Source organism: Diprion similis, chromosome 12 (genome assembly GCF_021155765.1).
Source record: "Diprion similis isolate iyDipSimi1 chromosome 12, iyDipSimi1.1, whole genome shotgun sequence".
Lineage (NCBI taxonomy): Eukaryota > Metazoa > Arthropoda > Insecta > Hymenoptera > Diprionidae > Diprion > Diprion similis.
In genome coordinates, this window is record NC_060116.1 from 5705641 (window position 1) to 5725702 (window position 20062).

The 20062-nt window shown below is 41.3% G+C and overlaps 2 protein-coding genes across 3 annotated transcripts; both read left to right on the plus strand.

The window, feature by feature from the left end:
- Positions 1 to 1312: 1312 nt before the first annotated feature.
- Positions 1313 to 3494, plus strand: LOC124413045. The gene is made up of 5 exons (XM_046893361.1): positions 1313 to 1345; positions 1428 to 2365; positions 2447 to 2551; positions 2901 to 3077; positions 3268 to 3494. The coding sequence occupies exons 1-5, from the start codon at positions 1340 to 1342 to the stop codon at positions 3353 to 3355; spliced, it is 1314 nt and encodes a 437-aa protein (XP_046749317.1). The 5' UTR covers positions 1313 to 1339; the 3' UTR covers positions 3356 to 3494.
- Positions 3495 to 12327: 8833 nt separating this feature from the next.
- LOC124413147 lies at positions 12328 to 19209 on the plus strand. Of its 2 annotated transcripts, none has more exons than XM_046893526.1 (3): positions 12328 to 12808; positions 14430 to 17134; positions 17974 to 19209. In XM_046893526.1, the coding sequence occupies exons 1-3, from the start codon at positions 12794 to 12796 to the stop codon at positions 18095 to 18097; spliced, it is 2844 nt and encodes a 947-aa protein (XP_046749482.1). In that variant the 5' UTR covers positions 12328 to 12793; the 3' UTR covers positions 18098 to 19209. The 2 variants fall into 2 exon arrangements, with proteins under 2 accessions (XP_046749482.1, XP_046749484.1); XM_046893528.1 differs by lacking the exon at positions 12328 to 12808 and adding an exon at positions 13937 to 13955.
- The last annotated feature ends 853 nt before the right edge of the window (positions 19210 to 20062 follow it).

The following is a 20062-nucleotide window of genomic DNA, read 5'->3' on the forward strand; positions in this document are numbered from 1 at the left end:
GTCAGTAAAGCAATCGTATAGCAAAAAGTCCACCACGGTCTCGGGGCTACTTTCATTGTTGAACGATCTTGTATATTCTCACATCTTGCAATTAGCATTTCTTCGCGTTGGCGGCTCGACGGTTCGCTGCACTTCGAATACTCGCCTGGGTCTAAAGTTTAAACTTTAAACATTTCATACTACTGTAGAATCGGGGATTCCCAAGGCCCTGATCCTCTCTGACTTTCTTTGGTACATTGACCGTCGATTTTCAAGATAATGTATACGACTATCCCCGTTTTACTCTCCAAGAGAATGAAATACTCATCAATTACGAAGGAAGTATCATCGACTCACTGTTATAGTCATTTTTTCTGTAGCACACGTACAATCCCCAAATTGAACCCTTGAGCCTTGACATCTCTTTTAAGTGCAAAATCTCAAAATTTATTTTACATTGCATTGTCAATTTTTGAGAAAGTATGTCTTCAGACAGAAATTCTAATTCTAGATTTATGAAAACACGATTCTATGCTCCCGGTACACTAATTTGCATATATTTTTTTTGGCAATTTTTCACGAAAAAATAAGTCTCTTGTATATTCCACGAACCGTAAGATCTGGGCCATTGATACACGGAGCTAGCATATAATTATGTGAATCCATAACATAATTTTGTACTTCTGCGGTAGATAAATGCCTCTTAAGATGGGAATTATTTAGACTTGAAACTTCATTTTATAGATACCGCTGAATATGATTTATTACACGGGACTTGACGTGTATAAATAAATGGCAATAGACGAGAATGGACGGGTGTATAAACTTTAATCACTTAGAAGACCAGATTCTTTCCTCCCAAGTATATGTTCTTATTATTCAATTAGTCGAGACGTTCCTAATTTTTTCTAGAAACTTAAGCACAGCGAGGTGACTTTCGGTACGAAAACCTCCTTTTCGTTGAAAATAGCGTCGTAGAAGACATTTGTCGAGCACAATCACTTGCGAAATTATGTGCGATAATTCAAGTCTAAGCTCATTAGAAATCTGGTCGGGAACATGCGAAAACACATGTTGTTCCGGAGGTTGACGCCATCCTGAACTAAAGACCCAGGTCTTCTTATTCATCTCCTCGTGTCCCCGGCTGAGAACCAAAACGTTTAAAAGTTTGAATCTGCTTCGGTTAGCGGGATAAGTGGAGTGCGCCATAAGAGTGATTAAAAATTATTGTCACCGACGCACGGAGAAAAAGTGGCGCGTTGTTCACGCTTTTTAAAAACGGCGCAGAAATCGTGCTTGCTAGAAATTTAATAAAGGCGGGAAGCATGCAAATCCAAAGTTTAGTCCGACGTGTTTTGTTATGGAGGTAACGTTTTTCTCCGCCATTCCATGATATTCGATTTCCACGCGAACTTTCAACGGATTTAAAATCTCGTATCGATTTTCAGGCGAAGGCAGTCATCTGTCTGCTCTGTGTCTGTGTTCGGATCATCTCCAGCGATCACGAGAGTCTGGAGAAGACCGCAGCGGTTGTTGAAACGGATTCTTCAGAAGTCGACTTCAAGCGTCTCGAGAATGAATATGCAGTGGGTAACGTATCGGAGAGGATTCAAGTCTCCGATTCGAACTCATCGAGGTCGGAAACCCCCGTAGAAATATCCACGGATACGTCACTGACGCCGAAAACGGACGGTGCGAAGGAATTCAAGCCGAGCGTACATCTCGGAGAGATCGAGGAATTCGAATCAGGGAACTCGAGTCCCTTCAACAAGCCGAATCACTTGAAATTTGAAAACTTTTTATCGGTCCAATCGGAGACTCAGGATTGGCAAAAAAATCCGTCGAGAAAAAACGAGACGAACAATTTGAGCCAGAATTATTACAACTATAACGAAAACTCTCCGCCCTCGGAACCGGGCTTCTTTCCGTCTGCGATCGCCGGTCAAAATCAATATTTTCGACCACCTATCGTCACCGGCGGGGCTTCTTTCGGCCATTCGAACCCGTCGTATCAGGCCAAAAATATTCCGAAATTATTTCAAAGTTCGCCGCTGCTATCACCGCCGTTTCAGAGGCCTGATTATTCCCTGAATTCCCCCGATAAAACCTCGTGGTTCGAAAATCCGCCGTCCCGCGATATTTCACAACAGTTCGAATATCCGTCGTCTTTGTACCGTGACGAGGTGAATTTCGTGACGCCCTTTGACGGGGGTAAAAATTTCGAATATGAAAAACCACCGCCAAGTTTCGACGCTGGTGAGTTTCCGGTTGTGAAAAGCCATAGATTTCCATATAAGTTTTATCAGGAAGCTTCACACTTTTCGAACAGCAACTTTGAATACCTTCCGGATGATCCAGTTGTTCACACTTTACCCAGGGAACGAAGGTACGCGTTATTTATTCTCTCGGGATCACAAATGAAACTTAATATTCAGCGATGTATTTTTTTCTTTTAAATTCATTCCAGAGTGTCACCATGGAAGAAAATCGTGCATCTAATAGGCACGATTTTACCGTTTGGTCTTCTTCTCGCAACGCTGTCACCGAATATTGTTCAGATTGGCAATTCCACGTAATTATCAAGTCCAAATTCTCGATTCAAATATCTTTATTCATTCGACTAAATCAATTATCTTGCTTGTCTAACCAGCGAAATACTCCGTGCAAAGTTTTCAACGCGTTTCGACTTACGCGTGACGAATGGAGAAAAATAGTTATATTTAAATGAAATTCGGAAAAAGTTTGGATCGTATAAAATACACGTTAATATCGTTGAGTAGTTTTGGCTAAGTATTTCGTTGCCTGAACAGTAAAAAATTAACTATTAAAATTAAGAATTTACAATTCCAATTATGTTGAGTTAAAATTAGCATGAAAATAAAAAAGGTAAAAACGATTGATAACCGATTTGAAATTTGCAGAGAATCGTCTATACCTCTGTCAAAATTGAAAGACATCAATTTACCACCAGAGCACAAGAGCTTGCGAATGGAAGAACTGATTTCCTGTGAGGATAAAAATATCTGCGAAATGATATTGGCCGGAAGTAAACCGAAGTCTAACATGTTGCAAAATATTTTATGGAACTTCGTGATGAGGTGAGCCATAGCTGCATCGTTGATATAATTCCAAGTCAACAGAAAAAAAACGATTGAATATCCTCGACTATTTTGTCACTTTCACAACCGGATTTTAATTGAGTTTTAAGTATTCCGTGTTGGCCGTGCATCAACGGGTCATACGGGTCAAGTAATAACAAGGTAATAATTGTTTCACGTTATCCCGCAGGACGTCTGAAGAAACAGCAAAGCATAACGGACTGCGTGAATTGTTCCAGTCAGTTAAGAAGAGGGATTGTAATTTGATAACTTGTTAAACTCGTCGGTGGCAGGCCTGGAATCTCGGAATGAATCAAGTGGCCGACAACGATTAGAATTAGAAGCAACTAGAAAAACGGGGAGGGGTAATACTATTATATTTTTTTCAAAATAAACCTCATATAAGTATAATATTAATTCCTTTTTCCACGCGTATTTTATAATGTATACCTATAAAGTGTACAGTAAGCGTTCTCATTTCTACATCCACAATATTTGTAAGTCCCAATATCTCACCACACGTCAATAAATTCCTGATCGATCATTTCAGACGTGATTGTTTTTCTGACAATATGCATACCGATCACGTCCGTCGGTTTTTCGGTTACCAGAAATTGGAACATTAGCGTAATCCTCAGATTGAGCATTAGGTGTGAAAAAATTTTCTTTGTTATGTATTTGAAATGATTAAAGCACAAAAATTTATATACGAATCTATGAAAATTTCTCAACTTTGTTAGTATTAGTTATTAGATCTTTTGTATTAATGAAACTATTCTGTACAGCGATTCACGAATCTGAGTTCTCCCGTATTCGCGGAATTAAAACAGGTGAAACGCATCTTTTCCTCTCGCTTTTAGCTTGTAATTCGAAATGGTTGTACCTTGTACGATTACGCGAGTCGACGTGAAGGGAGAAAAAATTGCATGTCGTATAACCGGGAGTGATGAGACATGACAAGAAATGCATGCAAATGTAATTCGTCAGAGGCGATGTCAGGGCCGTAATGAGCGTAGCGGTATTTTCGCGATTCTACATAGGTAGACGGTGGGATCGGTAGGCGGCGCGGAAGTCGATTTGAGGATCGAGAAACTGGTATTATTACACCGAGATGGGTGGACTTTCGAGTAGAACTATGAAAGGAAGGAGAAATGTTCTCTCAGTCAGATTTCAGGTGAATGAGAGAGGACGATTATCGCCGGCGTTAGTCGCAGGTCGGTTTAATATAAAACCTGCAACCGGCAAACCGAGCAGCTCTTGCGGTATGAACCGCGACTTTCTAAACGCACGTTCACACCGGAAAATTGGTCCTATTAACTTGTGACTTTTGAACCACGAGTTACACACGTCAGGAGCACGTTTCTGTCTGTCTGTCTGTCTTTTTTTCTTACTTTCTTTCTCTCACCCCCGTTAAATCCTGAACATTCGCGTATCTGCCCGGTGACTTGCTCCATAACTGGCGAACGTTGGCATGTTGTCGGATGAAGTTTATACCGGTAATCGAATTCGATCCATCAGATCACACCGTGCAGCACCTCGAAACGTGACGGCCTGGATATCTGATGTTGCCATGGTCTTATCGTTATACCTCTACATCGTGTAAATTTCGCACGTGCCTTAAATAAAGCGTATCAGGGTTAACGATAAAGGGGTGAAAATAGGGGTAAAAAAAAATATCTAAAATTTTCACCCCAAATTGTACAATTTATTTATTATTATCCTTTATTCCGCGATCGAAAGGTCGTGAGAATACATTTATTTCATTTTAAAAATCGAACGACTCGTCAGTACGAATTGGGTATATGTATGTAGTATGTACCTATAATCAAACCGGTCTCTCCACTCGCCGTCCGACTGCATACGTACCCGTCACTACTTAAGTACAGGTTTGACTCCGTCACGAGAGATGTCGCCGCGTGACTGTAATTCTCATATCGTTTCTCCGTCGACTGGCTTCGTTGAAGAGCTCCGCCCCAGTCACGATAATCATTATCGTTATTACTGTAATTTGCTTCATTCGAATTCGTTTAATTTCCAATTTGGATATAATGTGCCTCAAGATATTTGAGCCATTGTAAAAAGATCATTTCAAAAGCTTGAAGGGAATGTGATTTTTTTTTTGCACTTTTATTCACGTTTGTTAATTTTTATTTATTTTTTTATTTTTATTTTTGTCAAGAGAGGTCCCAAAATTCTTTGAAAAAAAGTAGTTGACTTACCGTTTTGATAAAAAATAAAAATCTATGCTCAAGTTTCATTAATTGTAATTTTTAAAGTTTGACAATTGCATGACATAACTTTCATACATCTTTTCAAATTTCGCAGTCATCTTTCTGAGAATTTCATGAACATTTATTGGTAATTAATTCAGCTGCACTCAATTTATCTTACATCGATTTTTTCTACATCCGAGAAATTTATCAGTCTTCAGACGGAATTCTGTGATACAGTTCGGTTAAATTTGTTGACATTTTTGAAAATGCAGTCAGGCCGGACGCTGCGTCCGAAATGTTTGAAATTCGCATTTTTGAATCTAAGGTCAAATGATTTACCAATATTTTACTGTTTTGGCCGGAATGTTAAGAGACAAAGATTTTGGTCGTGGGCCCTCGTGCTATTACATTAGAGAAATAGCAAAAGTTTAATATCGTTTTAAAATATTCATGCTAATTTCAAGCGCGTATATATCCTTGAAATATCCTTCTAATGATCTACAATAATAAGATACAGGAAGAGATGAATACCACACTGGAGTTAGCAGCTATAATTTACGAGATTTAGTCACGGTCTGAAACCTTGTAGAGTAATAAAGCCCATCACCGTAATTCATCCAGAATTCGATACTTGTCCATGAAATTCGATATCGAACCGATGATTTCAGTTCCGAACGAATATGTATAAACTGCGTCCAATATGTATAACGTAATTTATAAATTACGGAATCGTGTTTAGTTTGAATTTTTTTTTATATACAATGCGTTGAGAAATCAACGTGCCGATCCACCAAGGCAAAGATGTTTGCTCCTACATACTCGTATATGGGCGATTCTCACCGCTGCGCGCTGCTGCAGATCTATAATGAACTATGTACTGTCCTTCGCTGTTAATTAATCGTACCCATAAATAATCGGATTACAATTTAGAGAAAAAAAATAAGTCAGATACATAAATAAAATTAACCCACTTCGAACGGCAGCGGGTGAAAAAAAAGCTTATTTTTTTCATCAAAATTAATGCCGTATCAATTGAAACCATGTTTTTGGCAATGACGTGTCATCTGCATTTACATAAAAGACACACCGGATAAACAAAACAAAAATTTGGCGTTTTTTAGGTATCACCGGATGACCGTATTCTTAGTCTTCAATAGATCACTTTAATTTGGTAAATGCTTCAACAGGAGCTTAGTGAACAGGCGGCAAGTTCTTATTACCGCACATGAAAGCAAAAATCCGTTTGAACGATCGAGTAAAACAATTTGCAACGAATTATTACTAATAAGCAGCCCTGAATTATAAAAAAAATTAAAACGAAGGTTCGCGTACCAAATTGTAAGAAAATTCTACGGAATTTTGAGAATCGCAATGTTTTATCAAGCAGGTCTATCGCGATTTTGAAACAGTAAGTTGCGAGAAATGTGGCTGCTTGTTCTCGAAATTCAAGATACACGTAACCGAAAGTAGTAGCATTTCAATAGTTTCGTGATACGTTTCTGCCGAATACTTGATTATAACGTTAAAATATCGTCAAATAAATCGATCGAGTAATTCTACCTGAATTTAGAATCCACGAAATAACAACTGAAAAGTTTCAAAATTCGTCATTCAGCAAGCGGGAGCGAAAGTTTCGTGAATCATCTCGACCCAATACTTGATTCTGCGGGAAATTACTTTCATCGTAATGGCAAAAGCCATTTTTCCTGAAATTCAAGACACAAGGTATCTTCTACGTACACAGAGATATCTGTAAATACTAGAAAACGGTTTTCTGAGTGGAGAAACTTTATGTTTCCATGTCGTAGGAAGTTTTTCTTTTCTTTTTTACACATGTCTCTCTCTCTCTCTCTCTCTCTCTCTCTCGAAGCGACGATTCTCTCGATGAGAAATACAGTAACGTGGAAATAAATATTCTTAAATAAATAACAAGAGAAGTCTCGAAAAAATTGCAGCTGAAATTGCAAGGCCTGATCGTAAGTATCACTCATTGTCAGTTCAACGTCCGGCTTCCCGATCGTCAATGGTTGGTTAGAGGTGTAATATCAACACGTGGTTGTGGGCCGCGCGGCTACTTTCACCGTCAGACATATAATATCGGCCCTCGGGATGACCGGAGGCTGTGTGTAAGCTCATCCGTTCGAAATACCAGGTTACAAGGAATGCCTGGGGGGCGAGAGAATCTGTGATAAAAGCGTCTTTGAGAAGAAACGAGCTGCTTTGAGATGACCATGAGCCAGTCTTTCAACTTCCCGTTTTAAAACTCGTTTCGAGCTGAAATAATAAAAAAAATAACAGTAATAACGATGACAACATCATCGTCTTAATCGAACTTTGGAAGCACATTGTCAAATTGGTAATGAGCTACTAAAAAAACAACGATAATAATAAATACCAGGTACAGTTTTTTATCAACAGACCTTGGATTCACGACCGGTAAGTTATAACAATTTTTATTGTATTTTTAATAATCTTCCTATTTAAATAATTCGATCAAAGTGAAAATCAAATTAATTCTGAGTTTGGAAAGGTCACGGTGATTGAAACCAAAATCACAGACTGATGATTGGACAGACGAAAATGATCGTTCAAAACGCGAATATCTAGTAAAAACTCGATTTTTAATTCTCGGTTTGATACAATAACGTTCTTTTTCCTAGACGAAAATTTTCTTGGGCCCCAGTTGTGATAAAGTGAAATTAAAAATACGAGTAAAAATAACGCGGAACTGCAAGTACACGCGATACAAATTGCGTTACGATGAAGGTACATACATGTATACATGTATACAGGTATAGAGTCGGAGGCGAACGGCGGTCAGACGCAAAGGCAATGGCCCAGTGGAGTCTGACCCAATTACTCCGTCGACTACTTTCACTCATCGGATGCACGCCTTGGATTGCAAGAAACAAAAAAATGAAGCCTGAAACACTAAGATTGGGATGTCCTGCTGAGCGTTTGAGTTACACCTCGAGGAGGCGGGAGCCTTTTAATTTTCCATCTCTTAGTGACGTATTCAAACAATCTTTCAGCCCGACACTTTCTCACGTCAAGTGCTTGGACCGTATCAAGGGGCCGCATATTTTTACTACGTTTAAGCGCTCCATTCGACATTCCAAAAGCGCGCAGGTGCGCAGAACGCGACTTGAAAGGGTCAGTTTTTTTTTTTTTTTTTTTTGCAGCGGAACAGTTTCTGAACTGGATAAAGGATTTCCTAAGCTTGATTTGAATACGGAAAAGAGATCAAGTTTGGATATACCTTTGGGCAGAATAAGTTATAGTCAGCAACGGAGATCGAGACGAGTATAAACTGAAATAAGTGATAATAGTCACGTTTGATTCTCCGGAATGCCGGCGGTAGAAACTTCACTTGTGATTCTTGACCGTTTCTCTTATTCCATAAAGTAAACCACGAGAAGGTAGCGATACGCGTGCATGCGTGTTCATGTACAGAATTATTATTAAAACGACAACGTCAGACAGTTTAAAACGCGTGTTGAACAGCTGTCAAGATCTTTTGAGGCAAAATAAAATTGTTATAGTATACGATATGAAAAAGCGAAAAGAATCGATTTACACATTTCCTGAATTAATAATCGATTAATCGCGTGCTCAGAAGTATATGGTGAATAGAATTTTTTGAACATAAGTAAATCTTTTCAATTCAAGAACGCAAATTCCGGAATGCGGTAATCATATTCCGCGGCAATCAAAGCAGATATGCGTAAATTATACGCCTAATGGTTGTACAATTTTGCATATCATTAATACGATGTTAGAATTTGAATTCCAGAAACTATTGAACTCGATTTCAAGAGTCATTATCTGCCTACGCGTAAACTTTTATTGTTCAAACCATGCGAGATAAGGCACAGGCATGGGAATAATGAGAGGCGGGTTGGTTATTGGCAACACGTAAGATGGATGGTTGCCATATACCGGCGTGTCAAGGAAAACAGGTGCGCTGTTCCAAACAATGCGGGAAGATACGTGGAAACGTCCTTCGTTTATTGTTAGACCAGCCGCGTAGGAACAATCGTCGCATTAGCATGATTGCTTGTAATTCTCATCAGTTTGGATCGCTTATAAAATCCAGCTAATAAAGGCGTGTCCGAATGAGCAGCCTTCGCCAAATATTTAATCGAGCATAAGTTCGATAAGTTCATGGTTATTCATTTTATAATGTCAAATATCGCTGGTCCCCCGACCGAGATGTTAAAAATAGACATATCAGATCCCCATCGCGTAATTGACGATTTTTTTAATCGCTCTTCGTTTTTAATCCCAAGTAACTTTTTACGTCGTTGAGAATAGGAAGTAAATTGCTTTGGGTTTATCTTAATTTAGCTTCACGATTGCTTACGCAACACGTGTGAAACAGGTGCGGCTATACGTGCTGTATAAGTTATCTTAGAAACAAGGTATTGCTTGGTGCAGTTTCTTCAACTTTGCGCGAGAAAGTTTTTGTCAAGTAGATACCGCATTAGGCATTCATTCGCTGCAGTCTCTCGACGTCGCGATGTAACGCGAAGAGTTCGATTACGATTAACTATTATACAAACACGAGATTATGATTATTTTCATTTTTTATTACCAAGTCCTGGGGCATCCGGCTGTTAATAGACAAAGTTTGATTGTGCTTTTAAAAATTCAAGGACGCTAATAAATTGGGAAATAAAAACGTCGGAGGTTAAAATGGGGAGTAATTATGCTGGTGATGGGCTTTGGACTTACGCTCGTGTTAACAACGACGCATCTTCGTGACTGTTTTCGCATTTGAGAATGAATGGGACCGACAGTCTGAAGTAAAAGTTAGGAAGAAAGAAAAAACCGCGAATATAATTTTAGAAAAACGTTTGTTCAACGATGCTTAAAAAATTCGATTTTTATCCATTATGGAGATGAATGATCGTAAAATTTTTTCAGGTGATCTCTGAAAATCTCTAGATCCCAAAAATATTAGAATCTAATTAGAGCCATCAAAGTTGAATCATTTTCAACGTTCTCACTGTAAATCCTTTTTCTCAAATTATCTATAACTCAGCTTGGGTTATAAGAATTTACTCGATTTCATTTCTATCGAATAGCAAAATATCGTTTTATTCACGTTCACCAGCGTTTGCGCAAATGACATTACTGTAAAATTTTTCGCACCATTTTATTTCCTTTCCCAAACTTTTCATTCAGACGGTGAGTTTCATTCATCCTGAACCGGAAACGGTGATGAAAACGTGACCCTGAAACCTTGATATCTCGCCTATGCGCAAAATAATCCGTCGTTATTTAGAGAATAAATCAGGACAACTAAAGCCGGAGGTCTAAGAAAGTTTGGCCGTAGTTCGTTTTTCATTTTTTCAATTTATTTTCTTAATTCATTATATATCGAGCGAATAAAAGGCTCTGCAGAAACGTAGAAAGAAATCTGAATTTCGAAAAAACACGTAATTGATAAACTAATTTTCTGCGTTATTTCGACGTAGTTTATCGGTAGTTCAAACCCCGAGGTCTTCCTCCTGGATGCCCTCAGGGTTGCACGAGGACGCTGCAGGCAGCAAGCCCGTGTACCCAGGTATGTGCGATTGATGCAAACGTTGAAGACCTTTCACTTAAGGTCTCTGAACTCGGCCGAGGAACTACGAGGACACTGGCTGGAGGTTCGCTCGTGAACTTGAGATCTCCCGGAGATGATATCCTTCGGAACCACGAAATACAAGACTTGCCGTACTCACGGCTGCAGGTAAGAGTTCATCATGCGGATGCCCTCCCCTTTTCTATCGCTGCAGCATAAAGCGGAGCGAAACGCTTTCTCGGTGTTGAACCGATCGACCGACTTAACAATACGATGTTGCTGCTGCCGTCGCCGCGTAAAAACCGTCGAAATCGAAAATTGGAAAGAGAACGTTCATTTGCCAGATTGTAAGGTTTCAGTTTATTCGGGTCGAGTTGCGCAGGTAGTAGCAACACGGCAGTTCCGATAAAATTCTATGCGCCGCAGATCGTCTATATACGAGTTTTTTCGAACCAATGAACACGAGGAACTCACTCACACATAATAATTAATATGATGAGAAAAGAAAACCTGCAACCTTCATTCATTCAAACGAAATCGACTGGTTGACCCATTTTAGAGCTCAACGTGTCGTTTTTTTTCCTCGTCTTTCCGTTTCACATAGGTAGAAATTAATATAATATTATGCGAATTTTTGTCTAATTTACTTTTCACATCAATGGACTATAATTGTTTTTCTGTCTAGCAAATATGATTGATAACATTTTTCGATCTTTATTTCTTCTTCGCCAAGCTTTATTGCGATTCACTTGCCTGTCGTGAAATTAGCTTAAATGTGGATCAAATTTTTAATCGACCATGACAGTGACTTTAACCGGGCACACAGAGAAGCGATTCGTAATATAGGCAAAGGCTAGTCGCATCACGAATTGCTTGATATGATTGAATTAGCTCTTAACGGTGATACCAATATGTTTTAAAAACGTATTTCTTTGACGATTCATTTCATCTTCTTTTCTTCTACTTCTTCTTTAACCCTGTTTGTTTTGGTTAGAAAAAGTTATCGAGTATATAACAAGCATATTGCAGCATAGAACGAACCATGCTAGTATAAAAAAAAGTCTCAAAATTCGCTGTCGATATTAGTGCAACCGATACCATCCGCAAATCTATATTGCCCGCGTTTCGCGATTACGTGCTAAGCCTGTGAATGGGATGCAGATCGGGCTGCAAAAACGTTGACAAAATTGACAATGCCAATCGAAAGTGTTGCAAGGATATTTATGCATGCACGATGTGCACCTTAAACGAAAACCAAGTCGCTCCTCCGCGATTCGCTCGGCTTGTAAACGATCTTCCTGGCCTAATGCAAGTCGCACGATCCATCGAGTACATATACCAACTGCATGCAACTAACGCGATGTGCAGAACCTGCACGATTAGCCCCTGCAGGCTGCAGAACTCTGCACAGCTAGTTCAGACCGTTGAGAGTGTTGCCTGCAGCAGCAGCAACAGCAGCAGCAACAGCAGCAGCATGGTGCTCATCGGTAGACAGTGGCTAAGGTAAAAGAAGTAGGTCGGTGAGAAGCGACATGAGGAGGTAACCGCGAACTCGCGTCAGTCGCGTGAAGATATTCCTCGAGTGAGCAGGTGCTACGTCAAGAGAGTCGATCATACTGACCTGCCGATTCTTGCCGATCGCCGATTAATTTATCGCGTGATTTTGCTCCGTTGTGTTCGACGTAAATTGGGGATAGTAAAAAAAAAAAAAAAAAAAAAAGAAGGAAATATTGAAAATTAGAACCCATTTTTGTTTCACACTGAGCAATGGGTCCTTAAATACCAAACGACATTTGTTTCCTTTCCTGATAATAAGAATCCGGTCACTAAAGTTTAGTGAATCTGTTGCAAAACGTACATTTTTTGAAAATATAAATTCCTCCGAGAGTGCAGACGTAAATAAATACATCACCGGAAGTATTCAAACCACAGCGATGGCGAGGTTTGAGGTAAAAATAATTCTACCCCCTCATACCGTTTATTAATTTCATAATGCATTTAATTTTTCAGGTAGTGCAGGGCTTTTCCCCTCTTTGGGGTAACTAACTTTGTCAGTTATCCGATCACCTTCCTCCACGTGTTCCGATATTCTGTTGGGAAAAGAATGTATCAATCACGTAATTAGTACTGATAATTTCTTTACGAATCCTTCGATGATCGCACTGATCTTTCCAATTCTGATCGACCGGTGTGCGTATTTGACGAGGGAAAGTATTGGCCAGATTCTGCTTCACTTCCGGAACGTGATGACACAGTTCTAGCGATGTAATCATCGATATTGCGAGGGGCGAACTCACGGCGAGAATTTGAATTCGTTACGTATCTTCACCCACACGCGGTGGTAAAACGGTGGAATCGGAATTGCGAAAATTAAGTAAAAGCACGATGAGGTTTCAAACTCTTTTGCGCAAAACGACGACGTTTTACGTGCCGAGAATGTACGATTAAGAGATATTTAGCGAAAGTAATCTCAATTTCCACGCCCCGGTGAAGAGAAGGACCATTTACTGCAATTGAGGAAACAATGGTATAAGTCCAGAATAACCCGTCGACTAGTTAGCCTTAATTGGTGGGTAATTAATGTCGGTCAAAGTGTTGCAATATGTAGAGCGTTAAGTATGCACGGTCGCAAGACGAAAGGCACACGCGACATGTGTGCAGCATATCTCCAGCGATATAGCATCCCAATTACAGTCTCGACCTCAGATTGTCCGAATTCCACTTCGTTGACCAAGTAGCAAAATTTCTTTACTCGATCGTTAAGAGCTGTAACCTTAAATGTCCCCTTTTCATTGTCTCATTACTTCGTCAATAAATTACCGATTCTCTGTCATAAACTTGAGTTCTAAATCACAGTAACGAGGCTAACGATCTGCGGTGATATTCACGCTATTCCATTGGAGATTGTAACGCTGCAGCGGAAGAAGAGTCGTGATTTCTAAATTTCACTGAGTTGATAATCGCACGCGTTTTAAGTGCACGCGGTGTTCCAAGCCGCCATTCACGTCTCGGATGCGAGTTATCAGTGACAAATAACCAGGCTCGTTGAGTTACATCCGACGAGACACGCGTTTGTACCCGCAGCTGCACGCGATGGTGTGTATAGAAAATTGCACAGGCAAATAAGACGGCGAGATTATTTCGTACCTACACACACTGGACTTTCGAAAATGTTTTGAAACCCATTTTATATGCGTGTCATTGCAACGCGGTCGACACGGTGAAATAAGCATGAAATAGGAACACGCGCACAAGTCGTAGAGATTAGGATATTACCCTGTGGAATGGATCGAATACACGTATAACGGGGATAGAAGTCATTCGGTACAAAAATCAATCATCGGTTAAAATGACAGCTGAATCATGGATCTGTGTAGCAGCTGAAAGGTGTCCCATTGACCTAGTGAGCAGCCTACGTTGCCGTGAATGAAACAATATAATTTACCGCCGAATCACCCTGATAATGATGTCGCTATATAAGCTATCGATTATACTGTCTATGGCGGCGCCAGCACATGATCGATATCTTAGAAATTACCTTTCGTTTCACATTGATATTTTATTTCGCAGGTAGTGCTGGTCCTCGCTTTGGCGACGGTCATCGTCACCTCGACGAGTGTTCCTCCGGCGCCGAGCTACACGAGAACAATGTTAAAAGTGGCGAGAAGTTTGCCAGGGGAGACGGAAGAGGTGAAGGTCCGAACGAGCGAGGGTAATCTGGCGACTTTGATAGTGAAAAGGAGAGACCACCGAATAGTTCAGACGGAAGGAGGAACCAGTGGAACGAGCAGCGAACCCGAAAGGCGTTTGCAGAATGAATCGAACGTGGTCTCGGAGGTTAGAAAGTCGCAAAATCAGAACGAAGAGGCTCAGAGAAGACTGCAGGAGAACGAGCAGGTGGCGAAGATTCGTAGCCAGGTAACGGGGCCAGTTACCGATCAGGAAGGGCCGTCGAAATTCGAACGGAAGAATCTTAGCCAGGTCGGTGAGGGCCTGATGGAGTACGGAAGCTGGACGCCACTTGGCGGAGGTTCGGAAAGGGTTCTGGAAGAGAAGCTGCAGGCAGAGGAGCCCTTATACACGAATTGGAAACCAGTCGAGACAGGGCTGCACCGATCGGCGAATTTCGCGCGTTACTCGAAGCCGAATTTCGATCATCAAGGTCTGATATTCGCCGGAAGAAACGTGGAGAAGAGATCCGACCGGGAAGTCTCGTTCGAGAAATTGAACCCCGCGATAATAGTCGGGAATCAAGATGAGCGACACGCGTTCCTGCCGAACCAGCCAAGACCGGTGACGAGGACGAACGTCGGCGCTAATGTCTACAAGAATAGAAACGCGAAGAATGTACCAGCGGAAGTGACGATAAGGTCGGAGATCAACGTGAAACCGGCTTCCAAGAGGTCGCCGATGACCTTGGACGCCGACGGGACGCCGACCATCCACGGACAACGAGTGCCTGATGACCCGATGGACAAGATCCAGACGTGGAGGAACGCCAGAGTAATAAACAACAAGCTGATACCAGAGAGCGCAACGGTCGTTACTCTCGATCCTTCGAGCAATTTTTACGCAATTGACAAAACGGCCGATCGTCAGAGGTTCGAGAACTTTTTCGACGACGTCAATCGACGGTACGGAAGGAATTACGACGCGGAAAAGGCGAACGTGTACTTCGAATGGGACCCGAAGAATTATCAAAACGACGCTCTCAAGGCCGAGATCTACAACGCGGCTGGTGACGGGTACAATTCCAACGTTCAAAAGCGAATGCTGCACCCGGACAGTGTCACAAATTACCCAAACTCGCAAAGTTACACTCCGGGAAGTCAGAAGATCGCCCCGGTCGCTTTAAAGCCAGGAGTGAGAGCCCCGGTTCTGCAGTATGCTCATCCGGAATTGGGTGTGCAGCCGGCGAAGATCGTGAAGAACGAGGTACGGCAGCCCGAAAGCTACTCGGAGAGTCAGCCGACGTTCACCTCGGAGACTCGACAGAAGAAGAAGTACGTTCTGAACGATAAAAACGTCGTGGACTCGTACTCCTCGAAGTACTATTACCCTAACCACCGTTTCTACGGACTGAAACCTCAGAACGACCCGCCATTCTGGGTGAAAATATCGGAAAACCTTAAGAACCAATTTTCTACCGGTGTTGAAAAGGTCTCCCAACTTACGCGTCCAGTTTTCGACCCCCTGGTGGAAGCGACGCAAAAGATCTCGAAGAACTTGGGTCTTTCCCAGGACGTGGCGCAGAACAAAGTTGGAACCGTTGCCTCGGGTTCGTCCATTCTCATCCCTGCTCTGGGTCTCGTTGCTTCCGGCGCTGCGCTGGGAATAGGCGCTGTCGCAGTTGGCAGATACCTGGACGTTGACGTCCTGAAGAGGTCAGGCGAAGACGAGATTGATCTGGAGCATAAACGAGCCCTCGAAGCGTCAGCGAAGAAGCTTCCTGAGTACGGAAATGAGCCGAACGGACCAAACAGTCGGGTCGAGGGTGAGTCAAGGACGTGGCAAGCGTCGTTCGCGAGCCCAAATCGGGCGGCTAGTTTTATTCAGACGTTTGAAAACGAGCCAGTCAATGTAGCCGAGGGGGAAGAGCGAAGCCAGAGCCGAGAAGACGACGACGGTGTCTTTCTGGTACTCGAAGAATCGAACGATTCGGACAGGATGGAAAACCGTGAGACGAAACCGGTTGTTGACGAGCTGGAATACGTGGAGACCGGAAGACACAGACGAAGCATCGATGGTCCCAACGTCCTAAGCTTGGAATCGGAAGTGGCTGATTGGGTGCAAGACAAACAGTTTCAAAGAAAGAATTTAGATAAGATAACGGAAATTGTGGAAATCGACGTACCCAGAGGCGGAAATATCGACGTTACCGATGTGCAGCTGCAGAGGACGAAGAAACCCGAGTCTCAGAATGCGGGTACGATCCTTGTCGTCGAGGGTGATGAGAACGTGTCGGAAACGGCGGATTTCGATCAATCCGCTGTCGAAGACGTGGCGAAGATCGTCGGTGAAATGATAAAACAGTCGGAGAGCGCGGAGGGGGAATCGCAAGGTCAGAAGAGGTCGAAGCGCAGTTTGGGAACGGATCAGGAGCTCCAGGACACTTTGCAGAATTTGGAAAACGCGGAAGTCGCGGAAGCCGGACACGTCGAGGGTGACTGGGCGAACACACCCTGCGCCAAGAGGATATTCTGCGACGCGATGATCCTCCGGGGTCCCGACGCTGTGATTTTTATGGAAAAGAAGATGGCGTCCCTACTGGCATTGTGAGTACAGAGAGATGTCACGTGATCAAAGCCTCTTGAATCCCACGGTCCGACTAAAACGTCCTGCGATAGCTCGGCGTGCAGAGACTATAGCTAAACAACGACGAAGCATAGAGTCTGAGCGGCCTCTCCATGTATAACTTTCTTTCAGCTTTCGCTTCGCCGAACAAACGTCCTACTGACTGATTCAACTCTTACCTCCTAGCACAGTTTCACTTCATTGCCCAGTTTGGATAGTTGGCGCGCAAAAAAAAAAAAAAAAAACTCACTCTGCACGGACTCTAAGTCTCTGACCAATACCGTCGAGTCGGATTACGTCGGCTTGACGTTGCGCGCTAGAGAAGCTAACGAATTACAGAAAAGCAAGAAGGTTTTTTATGACCTTACGCGTCAAGAACGCCTCCAACCAACTAGGAACATAACACGATCCATGCACTATTAGCGTTTTTAAGCAAACGTAGTTTTCTAAGCCTGTAAACAAATCAGCCGCTTGCCTCGTCAATTTTGCAATAATTAACGAGATAGGGCAGAAAGCACCGTTTGTGACCACCCTTAAGTATAATGTTTTGCTTGTTTTCAGTTCTATCAATCTATCCCATTATTGAATTCATTACGAAAACATACATTGCAAATAATATTAAATTCTTTCGTAATTATCTGTTTAAAAAGCAATGATTATTATTTGCAAGCACGTCCTTATTTGCATGCGATTGATATGGCCACAAATGGATCAACGCATGGCTACAGACGGTACTAAGGTGGTAAAAAACGGTGCAATCTGCCACTTCACCCCGTCAGGTTTAATGCACTAAGCCTTAATATTTCCATATTTTTTTCAGGATACAACCGAGCGCCGCAAACCAGGTGTCGAGTCACTTCGAAGAAGTCATGGACGCTATTCGCAGGCACGATTGTTCCGGATTCTTTTGCCCCCAAGCGAGGCCGGGAAACGTTTTCTTCTAGCTCGATACTTGGACGCGATGTATAATGTGCGGGAAAAACGTTTCCTCGGCAGTACATCAAGGAGCTATAGCTGACATATAGCCGATACTTAACAACCGGAGAGATGAAGTTAACCGACCAAGAGAGCGAACCTCTACTCTGCAAAGTATCCATATCTGTATACGGTCAGAGAGAAAGTTTCACCGTCTTGACGAGGAGAAGTTGTCATACGGAATCTAATCAGATCGTTCATACACAGTTGGGTGCTTGTTGACTCTTCAATATTTTCTTATATTCGGTTTTTCTTTCCTTGAGTCTCTGCTCGTCGTTTTCAGTATTGTACACTCGTTCGATGCTACAGTTGGTTTTTAGAAAGTATTCAATGATTCAAATTTTGTCAATGACGTAGTTGCGAAAAACAATTGTTCATTGTTTATACCACGTTCGTATTTTTGCTCTGTTATAATGAGGACGTTTGAATCGTGCCAATTATGCATCAGCGAATTATTAATAATATCCATTTTTTCTTCACCAATATTCAAGAGAATAAAGATTAATATTTAAAGGTAAATTACTACGCTATACATATGTAAAGTATTCCAGGTTGAAGACGCCAAATTGTAAATAGCCATCACCGTAATATTCCTATTTAATACACATTCTTAACTTAAATTATCACAAAACAAACGCATAGCTTATAGGATAGCTGTAGGAGGACCAAGATTCGTTAAAATGGTCAAGTCGGAATCGGCGAATACCCGTTTTCAAATCACCTCCTTCGTGTAAAGATTACAAAACTGTAATCGCAGTGAACAATTTGTCGTATTTCATGTATCGCGCTCAAAATTTTGCTGTAGCAAAATTATTAGTTAGGAAAATAAAATGAGGCAAATTTTTTTCCGGGGCACGGAAGAGATGGACGAGAAAGTTTCGTCGCCAACAAACTGTTATCGGTAATCATGGTTCTCGAAATACATCGAGATTAGAACGTAAGCTAGTTGTAAGCCAAATAAATCTTATACCAGTTAACTAAATAATACTGTACTACTATATATAATATATATACTATACATATATTAGTATAACACTGTGTGCGCAATATGTACTGAAAAATTGACAAATAAACTACGTTTGTTTTTTACAAAAATTAAAAAAACGAGATTGAATATTCATGTTCAAACTTCTATTTTTCACTCTTTTTACTCAAGACTTAAGGGAGTAAACAAAATTGCAAAACACAAAGTGGACAAACAGGAATTTTTATTGACGCTTGTGCGATCTCGAATTACTGACGAAACTATGATTGTTTGTTCGAAAAATATTGCATCAGCAGAAGACCTGTTCCGCGGATAGTGGCTCTTGCATGAGCAAATTCCGAAGGGATCAAGCAATTTCACCATTCTACAACTGACGGGTTACGTCGATACTTCATGGCTGCAGCATTCCGTATTGAATAAAAATTCAAACGAATTAATCAGCCTCAAATTCCAAAGATTTCAATTGAAAGAGAGTTCGTTGTAAGACAAAATCAGTTCCCTACAATTTCGACAAATCGATTTTGATTTACAAACGGTCTTATTTGGCTGAGAACAGCCAGTCCAGTTAAATTAATATTTCGGGAAACTCCTTACGTTTTTTAAAATGTATATCCGACAATCATAATGATATCGAGATATCAAATTTCAGAGTGTGAAGCAGGAATTGCAAATATTCAGCATAAATCTAAAATTACAACAACCTTTAGTCAGCTGTTGAGCCTGTTAAGTTCGTTGATGCATTTATATGGCCACTTAAGCGAGTTCTTCCAAAGTATGCGAACATCTTTTACAGACATGTTTCGCTCGTTTAACCCGATCGGCTACGATGGCGGTAATTTCATGTAATCACGCACGCGTGGTTAACTAAGTGAAGAAACTGCAAGGACTAACAAGACAACTTATAGTCCTGAAACAACTACATTGTCACACATATATTGTTAAAAATGAA

Excerpts from the sequence above, each read along its gene's own strand:
- LOC124413045 (XM_046893361.1), top strand. Across the intron at positions 2,552-2,900 it reads GTTCAGATTGGCAATTCCAC|AGAATCGTCTATACCTCTGT; the intron begins GTAATTATCAAG and ends TGAAATTTGCAG. Across the intron at positions 3,078-3,267 it reads TTATGGAACTTCGTGATGAG|GACGTCTGAAGAAACAGCAA; the intron begins GTGAGCCATAGC and ends GTTATCCCGCAG.
- LOC124413147 (XM_046893526.1), top strand. Across the intron at positions 17,135-17,973 it reads ATGGCGTCCCTACTGGCATT|GATACAACCGAGCGCCGCAA; the intron begins GTGAGTACAGAG and ends TATTTTTTTCAG.